Here is an 11535-nt window from a genome sequence, read left to right on the forward strand (position 1 = left end):
TGTTCAAGCCTTCATTGATATGGAGTCCCTATTGTAACAGCTTGTCAGTGTTACTCAGTGTTTATATTGTTACAGGGTGAAACAGAACAAGTGTTTTTCTGAATATGGACGTCAGATCTTGTACAGATATTATTCAATAGCACCACCCCCTGTCTCACTGCACTTGCACGTGTTCCTGGTCAGTCTCACTCATTGTCTGGTGGGAATCTCTTGCAGTAGAGTTTGTCTGTGTTCCTGGTCAGTCTCACTCAGTGTCTGGTGGGAATCTCTTGCAGCAGAGTTTGTCTGTGTTCCTGGTCAGTCACTCAGTGTCTGGTGGGAATCTCTAATAACCCTGCATTCAAATTATTCAATAATACCCCTCTCCCCCCACTAACACCACCCCTCAGTCCAATAACACCACCCCCTGTCTCACTGCTCTTGACTGGGTTCCTGTGGTGCTGCCTCTATTGTTTCTGCTACTGTGTGTAATACTGTCCCGATCGCAGCCCCTTCTCTCAGTGCTCCTGCTACTGCACTGATCACTGCCCCTAGTGCTGCCCTTTCTCCTCTCGCTTCAGCTGGCTTTTCATATCTGCTTATAAATTCATTGGCTCTCTCTGCTTCTGGTCTAATGATTTCCTGGTAGCGCTGCCTGACTGCCTCTATCTCTCTCCTGTGTTTCTCCTCGTACTCTCCCCTCTCTCTCTCCCCCTTCTCCATGCACTCCTCCTTCTCTCGCTCCACCCTTTCTCTCTCCTCTCTCTTTCTCCTCAGCTCTTCCTCCAGTTTGATCCTGCGATTCTCTCCCTGTTCTTTCCTCAGCTCTTCCTCCAGCTCTCCTATCCTCTCCTCCAGCTCTCTGATCTTCTCGTCTCGTTTCTGGATTTCCAATCTCATCTTCCTTTTCGTGTTCTCCAGTTCTTTCAGGTGCTTTGCCCTCAGTTCCTCTTCCTCCCTCAATATCGTCTCTTCCTTCTCCTTCAGTATCTCCTCTTGTCTTTGTCTGATCTTTGCTTCTGCTTGCTGGTACATCTCACTGGTGTAGTAGCTGCCGTTGTTTCTCTTCACCATGTTGTCTATCTTGTCCAGGAGCTGTGTGACCTGAGTGCGATCGCTCCTGTCCTCAGTGTTGAGAACATGATATCTGTTCCCACATTTCTCAACAAGCTGCTGGAGCTCCTTGCTGCCTGTCTGAATATAATCCTCAATGGTCTTGCCTTTCAGTTTGTCACTGTGTGTGAAAAGGAGCATCATGTACCTCCTCACAGCCTCCTCACTGAATATCTCCTGGACTGTCTCCACAGCTCTCCTCTCTTCCTCTGTGAATCGGCCCACCGGTATCACCAGGAGGAAAGCATGGGGTCCCGGGGCAGACAGAGAAACACAGCTCCTAATCTGGAGTTTGTCCTGAGAGAGCTCTGGAGTGTCGATCACAGCAACACGTCTCCCAGCCACTTGTCCTTTTCTCTTCTCACACTCCCTCGTTACTGCAGAGGAGCTGGCTTCAGATCTGAACTCCTCTCTGCCCAGGATGGTGTTTCCTGCTGCACTCTTCCCAGCCCCAGTCTTCCCAAGCAGCACCATCCTCAGCTCAGGGGGGCTGGGAGGCGCTTGGGTATCTGCAACGGGAGCCTCTCCTTCACCTCCAGACACTGAAAAAGAAAAGCAGTTGGATAATAATTGGAGATCTAGGTGTAAAACACAGAACTTGACATGTTCTTGTGAAAAAACAGATAAAGAGATCAAACATGATAAAGTCCTGTTTTGTTTTTTTTTGTTTTGTTTTTAGACACGCTGTCCATTACTAGCCACATAAAAGGAGGGAACACACTGAGATTTGAGTATTAAAAAGATTTAAACCAAACTTACAGTCTGGACGGCTTCCTTTAATGCTGTTCCTTCTCCTGACAGGCAGCTGGGATTCCTCTGCCTGTTTCTCCACTCGCTCCTTCTGCTTTCTCACCTTCTCCATCAGCTCCTCTCCTGTCCTACTCTGTTCCTCCTCATATTTCTGTTTCATCTCCTTCACTTTGCTGCTCAGTTCCTCTTTGTGTTTCTCATTCAGCTCCTGTTCCTTTAGTCTAATCCTTTCTTCTACCTCCTGGTAAATCTCAGATGATATTGGGAGGTAGCAGCCTCCATTTCCCTTCACCATGTTGTCTATCTTGTCCAGGAGCTGTGTGACCTGAGTGCGATCGCTCCTGTCCCCATTGTTGAGAACATGATACCTGTTCCCACATTTCTCAACAAGCTGCTGGAGCTCCTTGCTGCCTGTCTGAATATAATCCTCAATGGTCTTGCCTTTCAGTTTGTCACTGTGTGTGAAAAGGAGCACCGTGTACCTCACAGTTTCCTCACTGCATATCTCCTGGACTGTCTCCACTGCTCTTCTCTCTTGCTCTGTGAATCGGGCCACCGGTATCACCAGGAGGAAAGCGTGGGGTCCCGGGGCAGACAGAGAAACACAGCTCCTAATCTGGAGTTTGTCCTGAGAGAGCTCTGGAGTGTTGATCACAGCAACTCGTCTCCCAGCCACTTCTCCTGTTCTCTTCTCACACTCCCTCGTTACTGCAGAGGAGCTGGCTTCAGATCTGAACTCTCTGCCCAGGATGGTGTTTCCTGCTGCTCTCTTCCCAGCCGCAGTCTTCCCAAGCAGCACCATCCTCAGCTCAGGGGGGCTGGGAGGCGCTTGGGTATCTGCAAGGGGAGCCTCTCCTTCACCTCCAGACACTGAAAAAGAAAAGCAGTTGGATAATAATTGGAGATCTAGGTGTAAAACACAGAACTTGACATGTTCTTGTGAAAAAACAGATAAAGAGATCAAACATGATAAAGTCCTGTTTAGTTTTTTTTTTGTTTTGTTTTTACACACACTGTCCATTACTAGCCACATAAAAGGAGGGAACCCACTGAGATTTGAGTATTAAAAAGATTTAAACCAAACTTACAGTGTGGACGTCTTCCTTTAATGCTGTTCCTTCTTCTCACAGGCAGCTGGGATTCCTCTGCCTGTTTCTCCACTCGCTCCTTCTGCTTTCTCACCTTCTCCATCAGCTCCTCTCCTGTCCTACTCTGTTCCTCCTCATATTTCTGTTTCATCTCCTTCACTTTGCTGCTCAGTTCCTCTTTGTGTTTCTCATTCAGCTCCTGTTCCTTTAGTCTAATCCTTTCTTCTACCTCCTGGTAAATCTCAGATGATATTGGGAGGTAGCAGCCTCCATTTCCCTTCACCATGTTGTCTATCTTGTCCAGGAGCTGTGTGACCTGAGTGCGATCGCTCCTGTCCTCATTGTTGAGAACATGATACCTGTTCCCACATTTCTTAACAAGCTGCTGGAGCTCCTTGCTGCCTGTCTGAATATAATCCTCAATGGTCTTGCCTTTCAGTTTGTCACTGTGTGTGAAAAGGAGCACCGTGTACCTCACAGTTTCCTCACTGCATATCTCCTGGACTGTCTCCACTGCTCTTCTCTCTTGCTTTGTGAATTGGGCCACCGGTATCACCAGGAGGAAAGCGTGGGGTCCCGGGGCAGACAGAGAAACACAGCTCCTAATCTGGAGTTTGTCCTGAGAGAGCTCTGGAGTGTTGATCACAGCAACACGTCTCCCAGCCACTTCTCCTGTTCTCTTCTCACACTCCCTCATTACTGCAGAGGAACTGGCTTCAGATCTGAACTCCTCTCTGCCCAGGATGGTGTTTCCTGCTGCTCTCTTCCCAGCCGCAGTCTTCCCAAGCAGCACCATCCTCAGCTCAGGGGGGCTGGGAGGCTCTTGGTTGTCTGCAAGGGGAGCCTCTCCTTCACCTCCAGACACTGAAAAACAACAAGTGTATTGTTTCAGAATAGTGAAATGTCACATCTGTGACTGTGCTTGACTTTGCTAACAATGTCTCTAAAGCACCACAGATATTCTATGATTAACCTGCAAGTCAGATTTCTACATGAAATATTACTGTAGCATTCTGCAATATTAAAACACACTTTATAGAGAGTGACAGGATACAAAATGATTTATTGGTATTTTTTTTCTTCAAATAGTTTATTTGCTATTTTTTAAAGCAGGGGTTTTCAATCGGGGGTACGCGTACCCCTGGGGTACTTCTAAGGGTCACAGGGGGTACGCAGGACGACTCAGAAATGCACAAATAAAAATGAAAGTAAGGGAAGATAATTATCATGAATTTATTTTTTAATGGTATTATATATTCTCTAAACAACTGTGTATAATTATGTAATCTTTGTTTAGCAGCTCAAAGTGAACTGCAGTGAAAAATAAACCCCACGCAGAATCTATCAGGTCCACATTCTGCACCTGCACGCGTGTGAGATTGCAATTGAGTGGATTCCACTCTGATAGGTGAAGCAGGCGTCTGGAGAGTGTCTGAGGAGAGCCGCTCATGATCTTTGCTGTTTTCAGAAATGTTACAAGTACAAATGCTCCGGTAAACATAATTAATAATCATACTTTGACGGTGCATGTTTAATTTATTACCGCGGCTGGTTTAATATGCTGTCGGTCTCTGAAACGGATGCATTTCTTACTTGCAAAATAAAAATGAAGGAAGAAAACACAAGAGTGAAAAGAAAGTGAAAAGCGACAGAAAGTTATAGAGTCCCTTTGGATCATTATTATGCTGGCTTTAATAAAAAAAAATATCATTGTTAGTTATTATAGTTTTATCTTGAGGTTAATGTTTTTGATACTCTAAACATTTTAAAAGGCACATCATTATGCTGAGGTGGGTAGTAAATGGTAAGGTGATAAACATTTACACTGCAGACTGTTTCATATTATTTATAATGATTTTGCAGAACAGAAACTTAATACAAGACATTCCAAAGACATTCCTAAATTTTAATTCTGTGCATCCAGAAATGTAATTAAGTTTATTAAGCAATGCAGCCTGCTGTTTGGTATTCTGTCTTAAGCCAGCAGTTTGTCAGTCCCAGAGTATTGTGAAAAGTTAGATATTAAATAAACGGGGGGGGGATCAGATTAGTCTGCCTTTTATTGCACCTATGGTATCATTCAGTGAGTGAAAATTGTAAAGGGTACTTTAGCTGAAACCTCTCGACAGAAGGGGTACAGTTTCAAAAACAGGTTGAAAACCCCTGATTTAAAACATCAATCAATGTTTCTTTATAGAGAGTGACAGGATACAGAATGATTTATTGCTATTTTTTCCTAATAGTTTATTTGCTATTATTTAAAGCATCAATCAATGTTTCAATTGTTCTAGAGCCGCAGGCAAGCTTCAATGTCACGACTAATAACACAGACTGACTGCAGTTCAATACAGCAGGTAAGCTAGCAATGATTTTGCCTCAAGAGGTCCCACAGAAAGACTGAACTTCGGATTTGCCTCAGAAAGATGATTTTACTGAACTGACAGTCGGGGGAATAAAAGGAATACTTACTGTTGGGACGATGTCCTTCATTGCTGTTCCTTCTCCTGACAGGCAGCTTGGATTCCTCTGCCTCTTTCTCCAGCTCCTCTTCCTTCATTTGCTTCCTCAACTTCTCCGTCAGCTCCTCTTCTCTCCTCCTCTGTTCCTCCTCATATTTCTGTTTCATCTCCTCTTCTCTCCTCCTCTGTTCCTCCTCAAATTTTTGTTTCATTTCTTCTCTCCTCCTCTGTTCCTCCTCATATTTCTGTTTCATCTCTTCTTTCCTGCTCAGTTCCTCTTTGTGTTTCTCATTCAGTTCCTGTTCCTTTAGTCTAATCCTTTCTTTTACCTGCTGGTAAATCTCATTTGGGATGTAGCAGCCTCCACTTCCCTTCACCATGCTGTCTATCTTGTCCAGGAGCTGTGTGACCTGAGTGTGATCGCTCCTGTCCTCATTGTTGAGAACATGATACCTGTTCCCACATTTCTCAACAAGCTGCTGGAGCTCCTCACCAGCTTCCTCAATGTGCTGCTCAATCGTCCTGCCTTCCAGAAGATCCCTGCGGGTGAAAAGGATCATCGTGTTCCTCACAGCTCTCTCACCAAACAGCTCCTGCACTTTATCAAAGCATTTGCAATACTGTTCTACTATAGACTCACGGTGAGTGTCAATCATTCCTTTTGGATACACGCGTATCACCAGGAGGAAAGCGTGGGGTCCCGGGGCAGACAGAGAAACACATCTCTTAATCTCGACCCGGTCTCTGTGTAACAAGTCTGGAGTGTCGACCACAGTGACCCGTCTCCCAGCCACTTTTCCTGTTCTCTTCTCACACTCCCTTGTTTCTGCAGAGACACTGAATCCAGATCTACCCTCCTCTCTGCCCAAGATGGTGTTTCCTGATGAACTCTTCCCAACCTTCCAGTACGAGCTTCTCCCAAGCAGCACGATCCTCAGCTCAGAGAGGCTGTGCAGCTCTTGAGAAACAGTTTCTTCAGCCTCTTGTTCTGCAGCCATGATTCCCCGCCCTGTTAAAGAGAAAGAATCAGTGAAGTGTCTGAATTGTTTGTCAGCAGGTTTGTAGCATTAGCAGTTTGATTTCTTGTTTGTTCTTTCATGTGCAGGTGTAACAGTGTCCTAATAATTTGTCCAGAGAAGCTCAGAACACTCAGAACTAGCTTTCCTCACACAAATTATTTGAGTTTTAAACCACCAAGAAATCTGAGGTTTCACAACTGTATTAACAGGACTTAACAGGCTATGAATAACCATCTCAGCTTTTGTCTGCAATACATTGAAGATAACAAAATGAAATGACAGATTTGTTTTCAATTAACTTAGAAGCATTATACAAACAATATCATATTACTACAAACTAAACACAAAGAAAAGATAAGTTTCTACACAGTGTTTCCTGGTTATTATTATTGTTCCTGTCTTTATTGGTATATTCTTCAAGTAGTATTGCACTGCACTGTGAGCCCCTTTACGATACTGAGGAGCAGTAAGCCCAGCAGAATAAACAGGTAAAGACAGGTTGGAAGGATCAGGTTTCAAACCTGTTTGGCTGCTGCAGAAGCAATGGAGTGTTTCTTTTCCTTTCACTTTGTAATGTCTATTTAAAGACTAGACAAGAACATTGTGTTAAAACCTTGTGTGAATGTAAAGCAGCCTCAGACTGGCTTATTTAAACCAGGCTTCTATACAGGAGGAGATGCGTCCAGATGTATTTTAAAGCAAATCAAATACAGTGTATTGTTTTATCACACAGATACCCAGTCCAGTGTATTGTTATATCACACAGATACCCAGTCCAGTGTATTGTTTTATCACACAGATACCCAGTCCAGTGTATTGTTATATCACACAGATACCCAGTCCAGTGTATTGTTATATCACACAGATACCCAGTCCAGTGTATTGTTCTATCACACAGATACCCAGTCCAGTGTATTGTTCTATCACACAGATACCCAGTCCAGTGTATTGTTTTATCACACAGATACCCAGCCCAGTGTATTGTTCTATCACACAGATACCCAGTCCAGTGTATTGTTCTATCACACAGATACCCAGTCCAGTGTATTGTTCTATCACACAGATACCCAGTCCAGTGTATTGTTTTATCACACAGATACCCAGTCCAGTGTATTGTTTTATCACACAGATACCCAGTCCAGTGTATTGTTCTATCACACAGATACCCAGTCCAGTGTATTGTTTTATCACACAGATACCCAGTCCAGTGTATTGTTTTATCACACAGATACCCAGTCCAGTGTATTGTATAAATCACTGCCGTGTTTTACACAATAAAAACTCACACTTGGGGTCCCATCGGTAGCTTGATTTCATGAAAACAAGCAGCACAGCAACTGATACAAAATGGTTTGGGCAAAGACTGAAACCGGGGGTAAACTTTCACACACTTTTAAACAAATAGTCTGTCAAGAACTACTGCTTTCTGTCCTTATGTGTTTCTATTAGTAAAGCAGAGAAATGGCTATACAAGAGAAAATACTGTAATTGTAACTCACCGTGATGTGGATCAGGACCTGCCGGGGCTGCGATCTCTGAAGAATGTGTTGATTTACTGGCGCTGTGTAGGGTGTGTTCTTGATGCTCCACTGATAATTGAAACATTATTTTTAACTTCCTGGACCAGGTACATTTCATCTTAGGAGTGTCACCAGACAAATTAACCTTTTCAGTTCATCCCAATTGTGTCTTGATTTAACACTGCTATTATCACTGATATATAGATACAGAGATATGAATATAGATATAGGCCTATATATGAATGTTTTCTTCTTGGATGCACACAAAATGATAAATGATTTAAAACAACAATGTATTTCAGTGCACTGAAGTGGATTTGAAGTGAGTTCCGATGTCTTGAAGAAAATGCACAGAGTCCTTTTCTTCAATCAGGGTTAGGTTTGTTTTAATATATGCAGGGAATCACGTTTCCAGGCACACAAGAAGCAGATTCAAAGTTTTACAGCTTCCATGATTATGAATACCCAGGGTGGTTCCCCTCTCCTGTCCCTGACACTTAACCAGCGCTCAGGAGACAGCACCCTGTGGTCACGCCTCTCTCTTGGTACTGCGTGCGATGTTTTTGTGTCGTGACGTGACTGCATGTCATATGCTGTTGTATTCTGGAGGGTTGCTTGTCAGTAGAAAATTAGTGTTTGTAACGTCTTATATTTTGGATGTTAGCTAGCTGCTGTTGTGTTATCTTGGATGTTTCCGGTTCCCCGTGCAGCTATCAGTCGTTGTTCGTCAGGGAAGTCGCTGTTGGCTCGACGCTCAGGTTTAGGTGTTTCTTGCATGACTGGTTTTTCTTTATTTCACGCCTCCTCAGCTCATCTTTCTGCAAAACAAACACAAACCAGACTGTCTTTGTATTCCTCTTTCTATTCCATGTTACATTTAAACCTTTTATGTACATCCGATAAAAAACCTTTTCATTCATTTCTGTCCACTACATATCTGCATGTATGTGTGAACGGAGGTATGATTGCAGAGGACAAAAATTAATGAAAAGGGGTTTCTTTTTTTTGGGGGGGGGGGGGGGTACATAAAAGGTTTAAATGATTTAAAAATAAATTATTGAAATAAATTATATTTTTAAATCATTTTAACTTTTCATTCACGTTAGAACAATTACATCAGCTATTAGCATTTAAAGATGTGATTATATATAAAATTAAAAGATTGCTCTCGTTTAAATGGAGGGTATAGCAAGCTGCACAAACACAGACACACCTCAAGTCACATCAATAAATGAGATACAGTTCAAAATACAGGTGCAATAATTACATGGTATACTGTGGTTATAATTTACTAATATTTACTGCATGCGCTTCACACCCGGTTCTGTTATTGTAAGGATGGAGCTCCATACATTAACAACATGGGGGTTATTATTGCAAGTAAATTTATTAAATAATGGAACTGAATATATTTTGAAGTGTATCCAATACATGTATTAAAAACATCTTTGCAATGCGTCCCTTCAGTCATTCTGCACTCTATGCAAACCCACAGGCACAGAAGCATTACTTTGGAAGAAATCAACAAATCCACACAACAGGTCAACTTTCCAGAGACTACAATATCCCTGAGAAACTTGACCAGCTGCAACCAGCTTGCTCATTGAACCCGCAAGACAATTCATTTCCAGTATTGTACATTTCCAAACAAACCAGGCTAGATGCCAGGTGAACAGAATACCTTCCAGCCAGGATCTGCGCATGTGCACAATCTGTCCTGAAGAGGGCAGCCGAGTCAAGCATTATACAGCAACACCGAACAACACACACAGCGCTCTATGTAATAAACGCAATACTGAAACCAAAGAGTTTGAGATGTTACATACTGACTGACAGACCCCTAATGGGTAAATGTATGAGCCTAACCCTTTAGTTTCACAGCTAACCTCAACAAAATAAGGGTTCAAGAGAAAAGCCCCGAACTGAGAATGTGATTTTTATTGCAGCGACTCCAGCGCAGCGAGACAGAATATCTCAGTTTAACAACGTGTTCCCTGGGCAGTGTCTGCTGGCTGTTTGTGAACCAATTCCGCTTCGTGTCGGGCAGCCTTAAAAATGAATGCGCTTTGTAGCGTCACTCTTTATAGAAACTCAGCCTGACACGAGTGGACCAAGACAACGCGAATATGCCAACAGACCCTAATATCACCGGGGCAGCCCCGATCACAATCCTTACTAACATCCGACAGGAAAAGGGCGCCGTTGCCAGGCAACGAAAAAAAAAAAAAAAAAAGTATTTCTGAATAAGAACCTGGGCTAATAAGAAATACATTTCCACACATTTTAACAAAATACAAAATCCACACCTGAATATAACATTTTTTCATTCATAGTTAAACTTTTTAAATTACATTTAAACACAACAACGGTCGCTGACTTCATAAGAAATCAACGTCATCTCAATTTACCAAAACACAAAATTCAAACCTGAACTATTTTTTTCATTCATGTTCAAACTTTAAAAATATAATTAAAAACATCTCTTAACCCATCCGTAACCCGATAATAATATTAATACTAAAAATAAAAACACCTACCTGATAACTTGTATTTTCTCCACAGATTCCCCTTCGTAGGCTAATGTTGACCATTCTTATATTCCGTTAATAGAAACATTTTCACACAACCACCCGGTGTAAACGAGACTTTTGAAATGTATTGATACTACCGTATATTATTTTAAACTGTATGTACTAATATCTTATTTATTGATGTGTAATCTTTAACTCCACGCTAATATATTCAGGCGGCGCCGCTTCAGCCGTTGGGATTCGAACTCCTCCAGTTTGAATTGGCAGCTCGCGCTGCTCAGGGTCCGCGCCGCTGTGTTGTTTGTTCATTTTTGGCGGGCAATGCCGAGGAGATGTAAACGGTAAAAGCCCTCAATAAAAGCACATCCTTACAGGTGTCGATACAAACAGCAGCAGCCCGGGGCTTCTCCTACCAGTTCTCTCCTCTTCAGTAGTCAGCGCCGTCATTTTCTTCCCCCCCCCCGAGTTGTTCTCCCGTCTGCAGCGTCACGGAGGAGTGTATCGGGGTTTGAACAGGTGGCGTTACTGTGGGTTTGATGTGGAGCGGTGAAACCTCAAATACAGTCCCGGAGCGGGACCGCTGCAATGCGCGCACTGCAGCCTAAACTAGACACCCCCCAGCCTGACCCCCCCCCTGCACAGCACAGCCTGCCTTTGCGTATCAAGCGCAGCCTCGTCTCTGGAATTGCAGGGGGACTCTCTGGCTGCTCGTCCCGGTTTGAGTTTCAGCGCCCCGGACAGTAAAGGGTTAATCGGAACCAGACTCGGGCTGGGAATAAACGCTGTGGTTAAACTGGTAACACAATGATTTAACATGAACATCAAAAATAATGTTTTCTTAAAATCGGGTTTGATTGACTAATTAATTAATTAATTGAACTGCTGCAGAGTGTTGTTGAAACGCCAGAAGTGAAATTGATCAAATCACTGTGACGCTGTAAATACTCCCACAGGGTAGGCAATGGGGATCTTATTCATGTAAAACCTGGACTGGCTCAAACCGCTCTGCAATAAGATCCGCGCTGTCATCCTGTGTATACTGAAGGCACTTAATAAGCAAGGGTCTTTGTGTTCTC

General features: G+C 43.2%; 1 protein-coding gene across 1 annotated transcript; it reads right to left on the reverse strand.

The window, feature by feature from the left end:
• Positions 1-10918, reverse strand: LOC117970794 (trichohyalin-like). Its single transcript, XM_059019499.1, has 6 exons — positions 10466-10918; positions 7908-8746; positions 5400-6398; positions 2931-3794; positions 1852-2712; positions 1-1634 (listed from the first exon to the last, which is right to left on the reverse strand). Exons 2-6 carry the CDS (start codon positions 8044-8046, stop codon positions 412-414), a joined length of 4086 nt encoding a protein of 1361 aa, XP_058875482.1. The 5' UTR covers positions 8047-8746; positions 10466-10918; the 3' UTR covers positions 1-411.
• Between the last annotated feature and the right edge of the window lie 617 nt (positions 10919-11535).

Source organism: Acipenser ruthenus, unplaced genomic scaffold (genome assembly GCF_902713425.1).
Source record: "Acipenser ruthenus unplaced genomic scaffold, fAciRut3.2 maternal haplotype, whole genome shotgun sequence".
In the NCBI taxonomy this organism is placed as follows: Eukaryota; Metazoa; Chordata; class Actinopteri; order Acipenseriformes; family Acipenseridae; genus Acipenser; species Acipenser ruthenus.